The sequence below is a fragment of the Apiospora phragmitis genome, assembly GCF_038363925.1.
Source record: "Apiospora phragmitis strain CBS 135458 chromosome Unknown utg000003l:1.0-2676785.0:1.0-2680665.0, whole genome shotgun sequence".
NCBI lineage: Eukaryota > Fungi > Ascomycota > Sordariomycetes > Amphisphaeriales > Apiosporaceae > Apiospora > Apiospora phragmitis.
In genome coordinates, this window is record NW_027117401.1 from 470,726 (window position 1) to 486,972 (window position 16,247).

A 16,247-nucleotide genomic window follows, 5' to 3' on the forward strand; every position below is an offset into this window, starting at 1 on the left:
AGAGTTGATATAAGGACGGTCGTCGTCACGGGTTTCTGGGCAACTCTTGCTTCATCGACACACTCCAACAACCTACCCCGACCGATAGATATCGCATCCAGACTGTCGACTCTTCCATTTTGGACGATCGCACCAAGCTCCCACATCCGTCAGTCGATTAACTAGGTAAACCGGAGCATCTACCTGGCCTCAAGCGGGTCAGCAAACCACAGCAACCATGCCGTCCGCCTCCGACTTCAACCCCGTGTGTAACACGACCATCACCTCGGACGATGTCTGCACGCCGCAGACCTGCTGCCTCGCGCAGGGCTGGATGGACTACCTACCGACGCTGGCCGGCAACGCCCTGTACGCGGCCCTGTTCGGCCTCATCCTGCTGCCGAACCTGTGGTTCACCGTCCGCGGGCGCACCTGGTCCTTTGGTATCTGGATGTCGCTGGGGCTGCTCGGCGAGATCATCGGCTACATCGGTCGCATCATGCTGTACAACGACATCTTCAGCTTCGACGGCTTCCTGACCTACCTGATCCCCCTCACCATCGCCCCGGCCTTCATCACCGCCAGCATGTACCTCTGCCTCGCCCGCCTCGTCCACATCATCGACCCGGCCCTGCAGTACACCCGCCTCCGGCCCATGATGTACACCTGGATCTTCGTCACCTTCGACTTCATCGCGCTCGTGCTGCAGGGCGCCGGCGGCGGCATCACGGCCACGGGCGACGACAATAAGGACCAGGTCGACCTCGGCGTCAACGTCATGATGGCCGGCCTCGGCTTCCAGCTCTTCTCGCTCGTCGCCTTCTCGGCCCTCTGCCTCGACTTCGCCTGGCGCGTGCGCAAGGGCCAGCGCGAGTGGCGCACCGCCTCCATCGCGACCACCGACCCCGTAGTCGTGGACCGCTACCGCGCGCTCCGGGCCACGCTCATGTTCCGCGGCCTCGTCGGCGCGCTCGCGGCGGCCGTCTTCCTCATCATCGTGCGGTCGGCCTACCGCCTGGCCGAGCTGCAGGGCGGCTTCCACGGCAAGCTGGCCAACAACGAGGTCGTCTTCATGATCATCGAGGGGCCCATGGTCATCCTTGCCTGCGCCGCCCTCGTCGCCTTCCACCCGGGCCTCGCGCTCAAGGGCCACTGGGACATGAAGGGCTTCAAGGCCCCGCAGCAGAGCAACGTCACCAAGATGAGCGTCCTGGGCGGCTACGGCTCCAGCACCGATCCGTCGCAGGTCGTTCTGGACTCTTCTCGGGAAGAGGGTGGCCGTCCCGAATACCGCCACACATGATTATGGCGGCAATGTCCGTCGTCTCTGAGCGACTGAGGTCATACGAGCAGAGCTTTGATGGTTTCCTTTTTGTTTTTGTGTTGTCGCAACGGGTTTTGAAGACATTGAGAAGGTTTAGATGGTTTGTGGCGAGGCGTTCGGGTCGGATACAAGACAGGATGAAACATGATCTCTTGGCCTCTTTGTTTTGGAATGATGATTGAGGTGTGTCTCGGGCATTGGATTGCTTGATTATCCCCGCGAATTGGTTCTCTCCCAAAAGGATGAGGCAGTGGTGTAGACACTTGATTAGGTTAGATTTGTGTAGTGATGATACCCGCCACTCGCGATATCAAGAATAGCACAAGGTTTCTTGGCGATTCACCATAAGGTGCTGTTGTTTCGATTCGATTTCATGCCCGTCGCTGCGCGTCGGCGATTTGCCAAGTGACTCAACTCAAGTGGTGGTTGTTTGGTTTACCTTTGCTCCAACTTCTTCTTGGCATCCGTACGACGCAGATGGCTCATCCGAGAATTTTGACCGAGGCTCCCTGCCCGAAGTTGAGTCAAAATCGGAGTTTGGTTCTAGTTTCAGCTTGGCGAAACTGCCTTCTAGACCAGTCCGAAAGGGTCTACTCAATGCGACACTCATTGTTGTAGAGAGTAGTAGTAAAGAGAGTATGTGCGCTATTCTCACCGCCGCATGACGACGATGAGCAACGTCGGCTCAAGTTCCATCCATCGACCCATCCATCCATCCATCCTCCTTCTTGCCGTCTTACGATGCGACGCGGTGCGAGGGATGGTGAGTGCTCTTACGATGGGCAATGCGGCCTCCGACCACTCGCGATTCAAGGATAAATGAAGTACGTCGTAGAGCAAGAAGAAGATGGCGCTGGACAAGGATGGCCGAGTTCGCTCACGAGCCGCGCTGGGCACTATGGGTATTATGTATTCGCATCTCCCAACCGAAATACGCGGCGGCCAGTCAAACGGTCCCCAGTACCGGGCCAAGACCAGATAAGGACGTGGGTCGTGGGGTAATGGAACATTGAAAGCAGGCTGCAGAAAGCTGCAGCTACAGTAGCACTGCCTACGAATAGTGCCTAGGATGGCAGCCATGACGGAAAAAGAGGGTGTGAAGGGAAATGCCCGGCCAGGCAAAACAAGACGACGAGACGACCATGATGCATGCAAGCAGCAACTAACTAGACCCCGGATCTGCAGTGCGACGCTGCCCCGAAAAATCCCAGGTTGGCCCCTCGTGCGCCATTCGCTGGGCTGTGCAGGCTGTTGCTGCAGCGCTGCTTGTTCATGCGGGGTAGCGGCGCGCTGCTATTTCTAGCGCCCCCCCCCCAGAGGCCTGGGCACTGAGGCCAATCATTCGCCGAGTGCAACGACAGGAAAACCCAAGACCAGGGCCAAGACACACACACCCCCTGCCACCGTTAATCCAATCTAGTCGTGACAAGCCTTGGACCCTCTTTTTATTTTTTTTTCTTGGCCTTTTCCCTTTAGCCTTCTGATCGTCGAATGACGTGGAATAGGTATTTGTGATGCGCAAAGGTCCCTCCGAATCAGAGGTGGGCGCCTATGACGGCTGACCAGGGGCAACCATGTCGAGCTGATCTTGCCTATACCGGAAAGGATGAGGCAAGCCAGCAGACCGGCGACTTGCGGGAGCCTGCCTGCTTGCCTGCCTAGCAGCGAGAGCGGGGGCGAAGCAAAAAGACAGAAAAGAAAGAAAGAGGGGTGATGAGGATGGATGGATGGATGGCTGGACGGAACAAGGACCCGACCACCACACATGCTTTCGATGGTCTGTCTGTCTATATAGATGGGCGAAGCATCCCCCTCCCCTCAGCTCCGTGCTCACTCTTCTTTCTCTTGAAGTGACACACATAACCAAAATATACTCTTTCTCTCTCTCGTGACATCTGAGCCTGTCTGCGAATAGTCCATGACAGCGCAGCAATCCGACACCAAGCTATCCTCCTCCTCTTTCGGTTCGAGCTACCTAGACCCGTACCACCCCGCGCCTTCACCAACGAAGCATAGGAGGCGACACAACGTACCTCTCAACAGCACCACCGCCTCGTCGTTCTCCATCATGCCTCCCTACTCCAAGTACTGCTGCCAATGCGGGGGCATGCTCGTCATCAGCGACAAGTGCTCGGCCTGCGCGCACACCGAGTGCACCAAGTGCCTGTAAGAGAAGAAGAAGCTCTCTACGTAGCTGAAGGAGTGAGTCAGCCCAATCCATTTTTGCCCCACGAGTTGCTTACCAAGAGCCCACCCAACTGACACCATCAACTGCAGGCTGATGTTCTCAAAACGCATCATCATATCACGATACAACTTACTTTGGGTGGGGGACGGAGTTTACCAAGCGATACTGGGTTGATGCAAGGCTGTATTCATTTCTTCTTCTGACGACTATCTATGATGTGTTCAGGAGCTATGGGGGAATATTGGGGCAACTGCTTTTGTGGCGTATTGCGATTATGCCAGTGTAATTGCGAGCGGCTCGCCTATTGTACAAATCAAATCATCTTTTCTCAACTGTGCTCAGATCTAACCGGAGCGGTTCATCAAGCAAACATGGTCGCAATTCTCTTGGCCATGGTACCACAACTCAGTGTCGTCGCTTTCTCTCGCGAAAGGTGTAACCATCCGGGCGTGTCGGTGTCAAGTTCTGCGAATGTTCTCGCTTTACGGTGGTCTGCTCCTCCTGAGCGCCCGAAGGGGTGACACTTTCTTGTTTCACAGAGCTCTTTCGCGGGCGCCCACGTCCCGACAATGTCCGAGGGGTGCGCGGCGCGGGTGAGGTGGCGACAGCTGCTCCTCCTCCACCTCCCTGCTGTTGGTCGGCACCGCTTCTGCCGAACAGTCCCCTAGCCATGGCCGAAGCGGCGCCGGACAAGAACCTGGACGCGGCGGACACCATGCCGGCCGGGTGGATGTTGGCGAAGAAGCCGGCCATGCCCCCGGGTCGCGCACGGCCGCAGCTGCTACTCGCGGAAGCCGGACGCCCTGGACCACTCGACCAGCGCCCGCATGGCCCGCAGGTCCTGGCCCCAGTGCCGGAGGCGGAGGAGCTTCTGCACCAGCTCGACCGCGCCCTCCTCGTCCAGCAGCACGCCCGACCCGTCGCCCGGCTCGGCCATCCGGGCCTCGAGGATGCGGATCCGCTCCGCGTACTGCTTCTTGTTGTCCTCGAGTGACTCCAGCCGCTCCTGGTTCTTCTCAACGTCGACGCCGCGCTCCTGGGCGTGGGCGATCTGTCGACGCTCGCCCTTGATCAGCAGGTCGAGGTACTCGATCATGGCGTCGTTGTAGGCGGCGATGCTGTTCTTCTTTAGGTACAGCCCGAAGCGGCTCGCTGCATCCTGAATCTCCTCAAGGCTTGCTTTGCGTCCGTCCACCTCCTTCGTCAGCTGCTCGGTTGCCAACTGCTTGATCTGGACGATCGACGCATTGGCGGTCAGTTGTTGTTGGATTTCGGGGTTCGTATACATGACCGCGACTTCTGTCAGGGTGTACCAGATATGGAGATGATTCTGCCAGTGATGGCGACAGCCTTTGCAATGGCCGTAGTTGCCCTTGAAGGCTTTGCAGCGAATCAGGTCATGATGACCAACCACATCTTCCTCGACAGTCTCCAGGTGACATGGATCGTGGCAGAGCGATAAGTATAGAGGTCTGTAGACTCCCGCCACCTCTCTCCATCTCGACACAGTCCGGGTCCCTGCACACAGTGCGGGGCTGATCTAGTTGTTCGCACTGGATCTCAACGCGCTCAAAGTGCTGTTTCTTCTGAAGATCCTGTTTACATAGATTGGCTGACTTCAGTTCCTTGATCTTCTCCTCGTTGAGACGTATGGTCCGTTCAATAGTATCTGAGATGTCTGCCAGAGGCTTGGTCAAGTGGGTGATTGCCTCCCGAGCACGAATCATGCTCATCGTTCTTTTGGTGCTGTGAGGCTCCAAAGAGCAAAAGTGCTCAAGAAGGGCTCTTGTCTGTTCCATCGAGCTATCCCAGCTCTTCTGAAAGTCTTCAATGTTGTTCATTGTATGCCCAAGCTGCTTCTGGGCCGCCACGCATCGGAAGCTCTCCGAGTCAAAGCAGTACATGGTCTTGACTGTCAGCTGGAGACCCAGTGACTCGTGCTTGCCCAACAGAGTTCTGTATGGCTGTAAGGAATCGCCGGGCGTGTAGTTCGACTGGCGCATGTTGGTAAAGCCCCAAACGATGTTCCGGACAGCATCATGGTGGAGGTGGGTCAAGAGTTCTTGGACGCAGAACTTGAAGACCACGTTCAGGCGGGTGTTGTTGGGCTTCAAGAGAGTGATGATGCCATGGAGACTCGGGAACTGATTCAAGGTGCTGAGAACCTTGGACATGTTCTCCCTGTCAAACTTCTCTCCCCTTGTATCTCCAATACCTGGAGTATCGATCAGGCGGACGAGCCGATTGCCTATGGGTGGACGGTAGACAGTAGGTGACTGAGTTGCAGATTGTCCCGATGACCCATCGTGCTCTTCAACGTCCTCTCCAACCTTGACTTTCCGTTCAATGAAGCCGCCCTCAGGTTGGTTCTCGTCAAAGTATTGTAGATTGAAAGAATAGGGAACGGCGTACTCCAATTTTTCATGACCCATTGCTTTATCCAGGGAGTCGAACAACATATAGTTGTAGAATGCATTGATGAAAGTGCTCTTGCCTACTCCGGATTCTCCAAGCACAAGTATGTTTGTTTCCTCGTATGAGTGCAGAGAGTCAAGTTTTGCTTTCGATTCCTGGCTTTCCCACGAGACGAACTTCTTACCTTGTGTCTCTGCATTGCACTGCCAGTTGAAGTCAGAGATGGGACTTCGGCCGCAGTCACAGAAGAAGAACCTCTCATGGTATTCCAGGACGCGACGACAGTGGTAGCATACCCAATCATGAGACAAGGACTGGTCACATGATGGTTGGGGGCACGGCAACCGGACAAGTCGTCGCTCGCGCGGTGCAGGCTGCATTTGCGGCGCCCCAGCCTTAGAGACGCGTCGGACGAAAAACTGGTCTGCAAATTCCATGGACTCCAGCATGTTGGGGATCTTGACTTCTCCATGGCTGTAGAAAGAGATGCGAGGCCGTGAGGAATCAATTTCATCGGGTCCACACTCCGCGGTGCTCACATGGTAGTCGCCTGGGTTTCGTACCAGGAGTCGGCTGATGACATTCTGGCTCTCGCGCCATGATTTATCACCTGTCATGGCCTCGGTGAAGAAGAGCACATAAATACTGCTGCCCATGGAGATTTCATCTTGGGAACCGTTGTAGTCGAAGTAGCGGCCACCATGGGTAGTCAATGCTTTGCGCAAGCTCACGTAGTTGATGGCGCGCTTCAGAACCTTTGTTGTGTGTTCGGGCGAGCTGCTGGATTGAACATGATCCAGCAACAATATCTCCAGAGAGTCACCTAGGCAATTGCCTGCGCGCAGCTTCTCGAATGTGTTAGAAGCGTCCCGTCGGAATTCTTTCTTCGCCTCAAGGGCGTTCTCCAGTTGCTCTATGTACTCATCGATGTTTTGAGGACCTTGTGCACCGAACATGAAGTATATGGATTTGGTCTCGTGAACGAAGGCCTTGATTTGCTGGTCAAGGTCGTTCCAATTTCTCCCAAGTCTCAATAAACATGTCCATAACCCAATCATCTGGGTGGTGCACTGTGAGCTTGGGGCCAATCTCAAGGCCATGCATCACACGAAGGTAGTCGAGGGGGACCAGATGATATATCAGTGGGACACCACGACCATGATTGGTCTCTTCGAGTGACTTAGGGATATCACCTATGAGAGACTCAACTTTTGATACCTTCACCTTCTTCACTGACGGCATGCCTTTGATGTCCGAGAACACCACAAATGTCACGTATTTTATATTTGGATGCAGACACTGCCGACGGTTTTGGCCCGAAGATGGTTCGCCAAGGTCCCCGTGGAAATGGACTTCATGCTGCTTGAACATTGACTTGACCAAGTCCAGTTTCGTCACGAGCCCTTGCGGTGTGAGGTTGCAGACGAAGAATCATGGCTGGCCCCCAAGATGAACTTGGCACCAGTAACTATGTGAGTCGACCGATTGTTTGTAATGGGGTCTGTCGTTATGTAATCACGTAGGTGTGGGTCGGCAAGATTCAAGCGTGATATCTCAGTCAGGATCTCGTAGTGAACAACGCCGCCACGTCCGCCTTCTTCGTGCCGAGGATGCTGTAGGTACCTGGTGGATCCCGCGGCCTGGAAAAATCCTGCCACATAGCTTGTAGCAAGGCGGTTGTCGACTCCGAAGCTTTTCAGCTTATCTTTGACAGTGCCAGCCGCGGAGACTTGTACGCCATGCGATTTGATTTTCTCAAGGGTGATAGTAGTGGGAGGCGGGTCTCTGTCAATGATACTGACATTCAAGAAATTGTCGGTGTGAGCATCGTAGAGGCTTCCAAGGTCAGAGACCTGCCCCAGGGCCGGTCGTATATGGCCGATCTCCGAAGCCATGGTGACCTCCAGTCTTGTGTGTAAGAAGTGTAGGTTTGGGGATAATGCGGAAGGTAGGCAACTGTGGCGAGAAGAGGAATTAGTTAGCTGAATCTGAAGTGTGAGCGCTCAGTAAATACTAAATTCAAGGACAGACAGGGCAGGGGGTAATATTATGGGTGAGGTTGATGGGAATGTTCTTCGAATACTCAAACCCGTCTTGACTTACCAAATGATGATGTCGCAAGGTCACGAGACTGACGACGTAGGGATCGATGTAGAAAGCAGATGACTGTTTTGGGTGGAATAAAATTTGCAGAAACGACTGTGACATGTATGTCTTGTCAGAAAGACCGACGAAAGTGACGAGGTTGCAAGGTAGATAACGCCAATGCGAAATGCTTATTGTCAAATGGCACTTGTAAGTTTTGTAGAGGAGGGGAGAGGGAAGAAGGCATGGACTTACCAGCTGTCATTTGTAGAGTCGTAAAGAAGGAACGAGGACTGGAGATGAATTGCTTGATGTCGTTGGGACGTTGAGTTCCTGTATGGTACTATGCAGGAAGTTAAAGATTTAACCTACAAAGATGTTGTTACATGCAGAAGTTAGGAGTAGGCAAGGTTGGGTGGTATCGGTTACCAAATATGAGTTGGCGAAATTCGTACCCATCTCTTACCAAGATGAGATGTTGAATTTTGGCAGAGCCAGCGAGTTATTGAGGCAGGGGGTGGGCTTGTGAATGAAAAGTGAAGCTCTATATCATCTCGGAGGACTCGAGCTGAGACGGGCTGGTAGATGATTTAGTTTGGTAGGAAGAAGTACTTACGTAAGAAAGATACGTGGGTTAAATCCTTCAGCTGACGAAAGATTAGGCCGAGATGATATCGATCCTTGACTTGGTAATGAGAGTTGCTTTGCGAAGGATAGAAGGATCAGTATGTAATACCTAGAAGGCCAAAGAGAGGATGGTGGAAAGTACTGATGACTCCCGAAGGAAAGATGGTTTGGGATGAATTGATGGTACCCCAAATTTACCCAGAGAGAAAGATAGGCCAAGGGTTGGGAAGGTGGTATGTTATGAGCGAGTGACCACCCAAGCCTCCCAAGATGCTGATCGACTTTCTGAGGAACGATAAGAAAGCAAATTATATGCCTGGAAGGAGTTGCTCAAGCTTAGTGGTGCCTTTATTCATCGATATATCCTGTTGATCTAAGGAAACGATGGAGAGGCAACCGCAGAGCATGAGGTAGGCCCTTTACGCTTCGGGGAAACCACGATATCTGCATTCACCTTCGTTGGGATTATAATAGCCTTAGTTCTTGCCTCACGATAATTAGCTCGTTATGTGTCGACTTCTTGTCGACTTCAGAGAAAGAACACTCATTCTGTGTCTGGCTGGCCAAGAGGAAATGGGTGTGCATATGTTATAACTGCTTAAACTCAATACAAGGGCGTTCTTAAAGACCACCATGTCTCCCGACAAACACTGGCACTTTTACATATACTGGAAACGCCGCTCATCATAGCTAATGACAATAGAATTGAGAAAGAGGCAATCAGTCTTAGCTTATGAGATTATTTTTTCAAAGTACACTTCTACGGACAATATGCATGTGGGACACTGCAAGATTGTTGTCCAACTCTATTTGGAATTGACCTGACGACATTGCCGGGCTACATAATTCATATGCAACCGATAACGGAATCATTGGTAACTTAAGCAAACACAGGAACCCTGCGTGCTAGTATGTACTAGTCCATTCGGTGTTCTAGATAACCGCAGGCTTCCTGTCTCTCACCTACAGGTGCCTGAGATGAATACTTAATTACACTGGTCAGGTCTCGGCCCTTCTTAGGTTTCCACAGTGGATTGGACATGTATGTAATCTGCCCACAGCGAATGGTGGTATAGAAGATTTCGAGGAGGCACTTGATCCAGCTTTGGTGGTCATGCAAATGATGACTTCTTGGTGTATTTTCTGTTTGGAGCCCAAAGTCGCTGTACACAATCCAAATAGCCAATCTACAAGAAGCAATCCAGAGGCAAGCTCAACGTTGAGGCCGCCTTTGCACATACCATCGGCCGGCATTTCGTTGATACTCCGCAGTTCCGGCTGGGCAGCGGTCGGCGCGCATATGCCAAGTCTAATCCCGTCGGCGGTTTCGTGCAATCGCCATGGACGTTTTATCAATCTTTCGGGTCCGAAGCCAATGCGCACTACTGCACCCGCCATGTATTTTAGGTATGAAGTGTGCATGGTGGCTGCCTTGGCTCAATGTGTTTCGTCAGTCCATTGACGCACACCAGGCCACCACAAAAGTGACGGGAAGAGCAGTCAGGGAGCCGAGCGGGTATTTGCAAGCTCTAATCCTCCATTTCTAATCGGGGCTCACAATGCATCAAAACAAGCTGCTAATCAATCAGTCTCTCTGCAGTTGCTTCTATTTCAGAGTGCTTTACTAATGTGGGTTGTACGTAAGTAGGTGCTCCATCTGAACAATCGAGACTTTTGGGGAGGGGGGTGGCTAAGCTAAGAGTGGAAACGGCTGACCTCAGCTCCTTGCTTGCCAGCCAGTAAAATGCATCACCGCCGAGATATTTGGGGTCCGCCAGCCCTATGGCTGCCACCCTAATCTTTGACGGTGGGTACCATCTCTTCCCTGCCGCTGAACCTAAACCTTTAGCGACAAAGTGCATTGCCGTCATGCCGCGAAAGCACTATCCGTAACCGCGAAAGGCCGAAGAAGAGGGAGGACTGGCTGACCTCCCAAGGCACCAAGATGATATGTATAAAGCAACCATCCAAAATAAGAAGAATAATCTCTACTTAACCTGCTCTGCAACCAAGAGAGATAACACAATCTGACCATTTCCATTCAAGGTTTACCTTACTGCTTACTATATGTGCACCATTGCGAAGCGCTCCTTCTCCGAGCTATCTAAACTTCGTCGATCCCCTTGTCAACTGTCTCACTTCCCAGTCAGCAATCAATACCACACCATTTCAGGACCACAATCACTCTCCCTGAATTCACCGACAACAACCTTCATTGCCAAAGACCCCAGGAGACCCTTGTCATCCTCATCACTGCTGCACCGCAGCAACACCAACAACATGCACGCCGCCCAAGTCCAAAACTGGTCAGACGGTCCCCGCTACGTCTCCATCGACGCCCCACCCGCCCCCACCGCCGACGAGATCCAGCTCCGCGTCCTAGCGACCGGCGCCCACAACGTCGTGCGGTCCCGCGCCGCCGGCACGCACTACTCGGCCAAAACACTGCCGCACACGCCAGGTATGGACTGCGTCGCGCGCGACGAGGCCACGGGCCAGCTGTACTACGTCTCGTCGCTGGCCGACACCTTCGGCACCTTCATCGAGTACATCAACGTGCCCAAGAAGGGAGGCACGCTCCTCGTCCCTCTGCCCGAGGGCACCGACCCCGTCGCCGTCGCGGGCAGCGTTAACCCGGCGTTTAGCAGCTGGATGGCTATCACGGCGCGCACCAACGACCTGCCCAAGACTGGACCTGTCTGATCCTGGGCGCCACCAGCGCGAGCGGCCGCCTCGCCGTGCACGTCGCGAAGGCCCTGGGCGCGAAGAAGGTAGTCGGCGCGGCACGCAGCGAGTCCAGCCTCAAATCGGTGGAGGGGCTGGACGACTACGTCGTCTTCAACGCGGCCGAGCGGGACCCGCAGCTCCTCAACGCCGCCGGCGCCGACGTCGTACTCGACTACGTGTACGGCGACGTGGCCGAGCAGTTCTTCGCCAATTTTCGGAACCCGGGCAAGCCCGTCCAGTACGTGCAGATCGGCGTGCTGTCGGGCCGCGACGGCATCGCCCTGCCCAGCGGGATCCTGCGCTCGACCGACCTGACGATACGCGGCGCCGGCGGTGGCAGTTGGGGCATGGGTCAGCTCATGAAGGAGCTGCCCGTGCTGGTTCCGCAACTCGTCGGGTGGCCGGACTTGCCCACGACCAAGGTCGAGCTCAAGGATATCGAGAAGACGTGGTGGGACAAGTCACTCGAGGGGCGGGTGGTCTATGGCGTTTGAGTTGTGATGGTTTAGTCTGGGATTTGTGGGAGTTTGGGACAGCTAGGTTATGAGCTTCTAATTTATACGCAATGAAATCACATAAAATCTGATTTGCTTGGGGGCTTACCTCGCGCTTCGGCGAAAAGAATTGCCAATGTGAAGTTGTTGCCAGCCTGTTTTCACTTGCTATTTGCCCGGACCATTCCTCCTATCCTGCCAGTGGAGCCTCCTGGCATCACTTGCCTATCCTAGGGGACATCCGGTTAAGAATCGTTCTTACACCATGGCTGCATGCAGCTGCATTTGGGAGCTAGGTGGTAAGGGGCACTTATTACCATTTGACCCGGGGAAAAGTCCCTTTGTACTGGTTTGTATTCCCTATAGGTGTCGGACTGCAAAAACGGATGTGCGGACAACGTCACAAAAATGACATTCGGGATGCCGGGCCATGCCAGGGTGGAAGTACCCGGTGCCGTAGGTCTACCCACCTCGTGATCCCTAGAAGCACCATGACGTATCACATCCATTGCGTGGAATCCTAGGTCACTAACCTCACGAGGGAAATTCGCAGCCGGCAGGTCCATGGGCCTTAGGCTTGTCTGGGAAGATTGCCACCTGGCCGGTGATCACAGCTGGGACCAAACTATTATCAACGGTTGGGAGAGCTGCACTTATGGAAGGGTCAACCAGACCTCCAGCAACCTGCTACCGGATGGCTTTCGCAAGGGTAGGAAGCCTTGATGGTCCGGGTTGGAGGATTGGAATGGTGCTGTAATTACCGCCGCTGAAGTTGGCATCACTGATGACGAAAACATAAGACACAAACTACGGGCTTTTGCCTTGGAGGAGTGCCACTTACGGATTAGCTCTAGAAGGAAATACACAACCGAAATGTTGAAATGTGGAATTGCGGGTGTCCCCGTCGCGGGGGCATCTGTGATGGGTGCATCACTATGACGCTCCACAGACGAGATCGGATGGATCTCCAACGTCCCTCCCGGCTAAAAGCCCGCCATGGTGGCGGCAGTGAGAATATAAATTTCCCATCTGTGTCTTGCATTGATGGCGGTTTTTTTTATTTTTATTTTTTACTTCGGAACATACTACTACTACCTGCCAATTTAACATTTCCCTGGACTATATTCACAACCTACTATCAATATTGAAGATGGGCATTCCAGGGATTGAGACCGGCCCCAGACGACCGGAGAATTACAAGAAGAGCCCAGGCGTGATCAGCAACAGAGACCCTAGGATTCCTAATATCAAAGATGTGATAAGTGAGCCATCTGAAGTACGTCCAAACCCTAGCAAAGCACCCTGATGTGTACTGTTACCTCACAAGCATGAGGTGAAGACCAAACCCCGCCGCGGCAGCCTCGTGGACACCTTCAAAGAGGCTTTTCAGCCGGGCGACATGCGCGCCCGAAAGGCGAGCCAAGGAAGCGTAGAAGGGGGCCTAATGGACAGCCGCGACGCCGGGTCCCGACAAGCACAGCAGCCCGCCGAGGGGCTGGCACACCATCCAGGGGCACAAGGAGCCTCAAGCCGGGAACCACTTTGACTCCGCGCTGCCCGGGTCGTCTGGCGACCAGCAGCACCACCACCACCACCACCAACACACGCACGACCGGCACCGGAGCCACGGGGTCATGGACCACCTCCTGGGCCGCAGCCGGGCCCCCGACGACACCAGCGGGATCATCGGGTCGCGCCGGGAGCGGGCGTCGCTGAGCGGCACCCAGAGTGCGGGGCCCGGGGAGATATTAGAGGTCGACGGCCAGAGCTACACGTTTGACATCCCCCGCGCCAGCAAGGAGGACCCGCGGCGCAGTGCGGTGGATGCGGTTCCCCGGGCGTCGGCGCTGGATTCGGAGGGCGCGGTTAGCCACGAGTTCTCGGTAGGTACTAAATGCTCCCATCCATCCATCCATCCTACCTGCCCTATTTATCGTCATTAGACTGGATGCACTGGTCATAGATGCTTACTTACATACGATATGTACTGACCTGCCTCTACGATTAGACGAGAGGTGCCGTGACGGAGAAAGATGACGGTAGGCTATCTAAGGAGAGTTCGGCTAGCCGCCAGTTGACTGACTCTGGCCTCTATTAGTCGACCCGCTGCGAATTAATTGACTGCTAAAGAATACTGGGCCAAGGCGATGATACGGAAAGGGGAAGCAGGATGCGGTGAGGTTCTTTAGGGCAAATATGTTTCGGCCGTTGCTTCATGATGGACTTGTCTCAGTTTATTGAAGGTCTTACTGAATTGATTTGCTGGTATATTGCTATTAAGTAACTAGGCTGGCTTTATTAAAAGTTTTGAAAGGTTTTAATCATGAGTTGGTCATAATAGGGAGGTGACAGTGAAAGGCCGATTGACTCTGGATGGGTAGCTGCAACTGTCCCACTGCCAAGATTCCCGTATCCCTTTTGCCAGCTACATCAAATGGACATGCTAATTGACCGCCAGCTACATAAACCCCCTGGTAGCTAAAGTAGCCTGCCTTCGAAAAACGCAGGCCAACTGAAGGTGTATCCTTTCTGGGCCTCCTATGCTAGTACCCATCGATGAGTGATTGATGTGACGCGACGAGATGAATTGCTTGGCTTAACTGTGCATTGCACTCGGGGGCCCGGGAATGACCCTGGACAAAGCCTGGAACGCATTAGCCATTGGAACCCTGACAGCCAGTCTGCACGTGATAACGCGTGCTGTGCTTTCAATTGTCACTTTCACGTTCCACCGCCAGATTAGATCGAAAGGCAGCAAAAGCAAATTCACACCATGTAGCATCGCCAGTGTCAACTGTCTCGGAATTGGCCCTGGCTGGATTTCAAACGCAACTACTAGACACAGCTGCATGTGTGCTTTTCCTATCTGATTCAGATCTTACTCACGCATTTCAACGGCTTTCCCTTCATTTCTACCCTGGTCACAACAGCCTTGGATACATTTCTTTACCCCAACATCATACAAACAGACCTAAACTGCCTCCAGTAGCTTTGGAAAAGCGCTGACTGAGAGACTATCGACAACTTGAGTGAATTAACTTCTTTGGCGATAAACTCATACTGAACATGGACCGCCAGAAGGACAACATGGTGCTGAAAGGCATGAGCAGTGTCCACAGCGTGAGTGCAAACGTTCTACCTCCACCGTTTGTTTGGAGTCCCGTCTCCAAACTGTTTGCCCCGTGCCCGCCACGAAACCCCACTGACAATCGTGCAGGGCTTGGGCATCCTCCTTGGTGTGGGTCGCATCTCCGCCAACACTCACGAGCAGATCATAGCCTTATTGAATGACAACAACGACGAGTCCAGCGCATCTGAAAGGGCCAAGAATATTATTACCAAACCCAAGAATCTGAACTGCCGTACTCCCTGTCAAAGAGATCCCCCGCTAAGCCGATCTGACCCGGATTCGGCAGTATCGTTAATTGATCTCCAGCATGGATTGAGGTGAGTATCATTACGAAGTCAAATGAACCAGCTTCACGGGGCGGCTTGAAACTAATTCTCCCGTCTTAGTAACATGACCGTCAACGACCGGTCTTCCAAAGGCCCCAAGAAGTCCGGCTCGCTCAACTTGGGAGCTTTTGCCCCGACTGACACATGGCGTGACAACAACGGAGGCACCTCTCCACCTGACGGAGACACCTGGTCCGACTCGAGACGATCCAACATCGTCTGCCCGTGGTTCCTGACTCCCGGCTACCGATGCCGCGAGCAGGAGAAAGGGCAGTGCGCCTGGATTCACGAGGATATCCCCGACGGTAACAAGGACCCTCTGATCTGCTCCTTCTGGGCAGAGAACCGCTGCATCAAGAGTGATTCCGACTGCCGATTCGCCCACTACTGGTATGTTGATGAAACAGCTTGATTGCACATGGGGCTGTTGATTCCGCGAGCTATGCTGACTTCTCCATCTTCGCCTCACAGGGCGCAGCACAGACAGATTGCACCGGTACCTGGATCCAAGCACAAGAAGGGGCCTAAGAGGTCTTTCTCTGTTGATGAGGCTTGGTGATCGTTTTGGCTCTCCCGATATTGGCATTGTCCATTGGAAGACAATGAGAGATTTAGTTTATTGGTACAAGCAACTAATCCAAGCCTTTCAGGGTTATTTCTTGTTGCGCCATTGAAATTCTTCTGATATGTCTCCTTTACGTGAGCACTTCAGTGCTTCCATCTATCTATGGGGAGAATGGGCTTAGGGAGGGAAGGAATTAGCGATCGAATGCGCAACCACTTTCGGTTCCTGCCCCCAGAAGACTTAGGTCAAAGTTGCATGTTAATTGTGAGGCTATGTGGCTTAGGGCGAAAGCCTTTCTAACTCTGCAAGTGGTGTGAGTATTTTTCCTGGTAGCAAGAGCTTGATTGGACTGCAGAGCTTATAGCAGCTAAGCGCTCTAATTGAGCC

General features: G+C 53.5%; 8 protein-coding genes across 8 annotated transcripts; 6 read left to right on the forward strand and 2 right to left on the reverse strand.

The window, feature by feature from the left end:
• Positions 1 to 217: 217 nt before the first annotated feature.
• PG994_002548 (RTA1 domain protein) lies at positions 218 to 1,282 on the forward strand (the record flags this gene model as incomplete). Its single annotated transcript, XM_066853957.1, has 1 exon — positions 218 to 1,282. One exon carries the CDS (start codon positions 218 to 220, stop codon positions 1,280 to 1,282), a length of 1,065 nt encoding a protein of 354 aa, XP_066719812.1.
• Positions 1,283 to 3,221: 1,939 nt separating this feature from the next.
• On the forward strand, positions 3,222 to 3,473 carry PG994_002549 (uncharacterized protein; the record flags this gene model as incomplete). Its single annotated transcript, XM_066853958.1, has 1 exon — positions 3,222 to 3,473. One exon carries the CDS (start codon positions 3,222 to 3,224, stop codon positions 3,471 to 3,473), a length of 252 nt encoding a protein of 83 aa, XP_066719813.1.
• A 423-nt stretch (positions 3,474 to 3,896) lies between these two features.
• On the reverse strand, positions 3,897 to 4,244 carry PG994_002550 (uncharacterized protein; the record flags this gene model as incomplete). Its single annotated transcript, XM_066853959.1, has 1 exon — positions 3,897 to 4,244. The coding sequence occupies one exon, from the start codon at positions 4,242 to 4,244 to the stop codon at positions 3,897 to 3,899; it is 348 nt and encodes a 115-aa protein (XP_066719814.1).
• A 28-nt stretch (positions 4,245 to 4,272) lies between these two features.
• Positions 4,273 to 7,801, reverse strand: PG994_002551 (uncharacterized protein; the record flags this gene model as incomplete). The annotated part of the gene is made up of 4 exons (XM_066853960.1): positions 4,273 to 4,841; positions 4,903 to 6,904; positions 6,957 to 7,309; positions 7,426 to 7,801. The coding sequence occupies 4 exons, from the start codon at positions 7,799 to 7,801 to the stop codon at positions 4,273 to 4,275; spliced, it is 3,300 nt and encodes a 1,099-aa protein (XP_066719815.1).
• A 3,097-nt stretch (positions 7,802 to 10,898) lies between these two features.
• PG994_002552 (GroES-like protein) lies at positions 10,899 to 11,839 on the forward strand (the record flags this gene model as incomplete). The annotated part of the gene is made up of 2 exons (XM_066853961.1): positions 10,899 to 11,315; positions 11,372 to 11,839. 2 exons carry the CDS (start codon positions 10,899 to 10,901, stop codon positions 11,837 to 11,839), a joined length of 885 nt encoding a protein of 294 aa, XP_066719816.1.
• Positions 11,840 to 12,989: 1,150 nt separating this feature from the next.
• Positions 12,990 to 13,937, forward strand: PG994_002553 (uncharacterized protein; the record flags this gene model as incomplete). Its single annotated transcript, XM_066853962.1, has 3 exons — positions 12,990 to 13,115; positions 13,351 to 13,722; positions 13,848 to 13,937. The coding sequence occupies 3 exons, from the start codon at positions 12,990 to 12,992 to the stop codon at positions 13,935 to 13,937; spliced, it is 588 nt and encodes a 195-aa protein (XP_066719817.1).
• Positions 13,938 to 14,905: 968 nt separating this feature from the next.
• On the forward strand, positions 14,906 to 15,290 carry PG994_002554 (uncharacterized protein; the record flags this gene model as incomplete). Its single annotated transcript, XM_066853963.1, has 2 exons — positions 14,906 to 14,959; positions 15,057 to 15,290. 2 exons carry the CDS (start codon positions 14,906 to 14,908, stop codon positions 15,288 to 15,290), a joined length of 288 nt encoding a protein of 95 aa, XP_066719818.1.
• Positions 15,291 to 15,359: 69 nt separating this feature from the next.
• PG994_002555 (uncharacterized protein) lies at positions 15,360 to 15,854 on the forward strand (the record flags this gene model as incomplete). The annotated part of the gene is made up of 2 exons (XM_066853964.1): positions 15,360 to 15,685; positions 15,767 to 15,854. The coding sequence occupies 2 exons, from the start codon at positions 15,360 to 15,362 to the stop codon at positions 15,852 to 15,854; spliced, it is 414 nt and encodes a 137-aa protein (XP_066719819.1).
• Between the last annotated feature and the right edge of the window lie 393 nt (positions 15,855 to 16,247).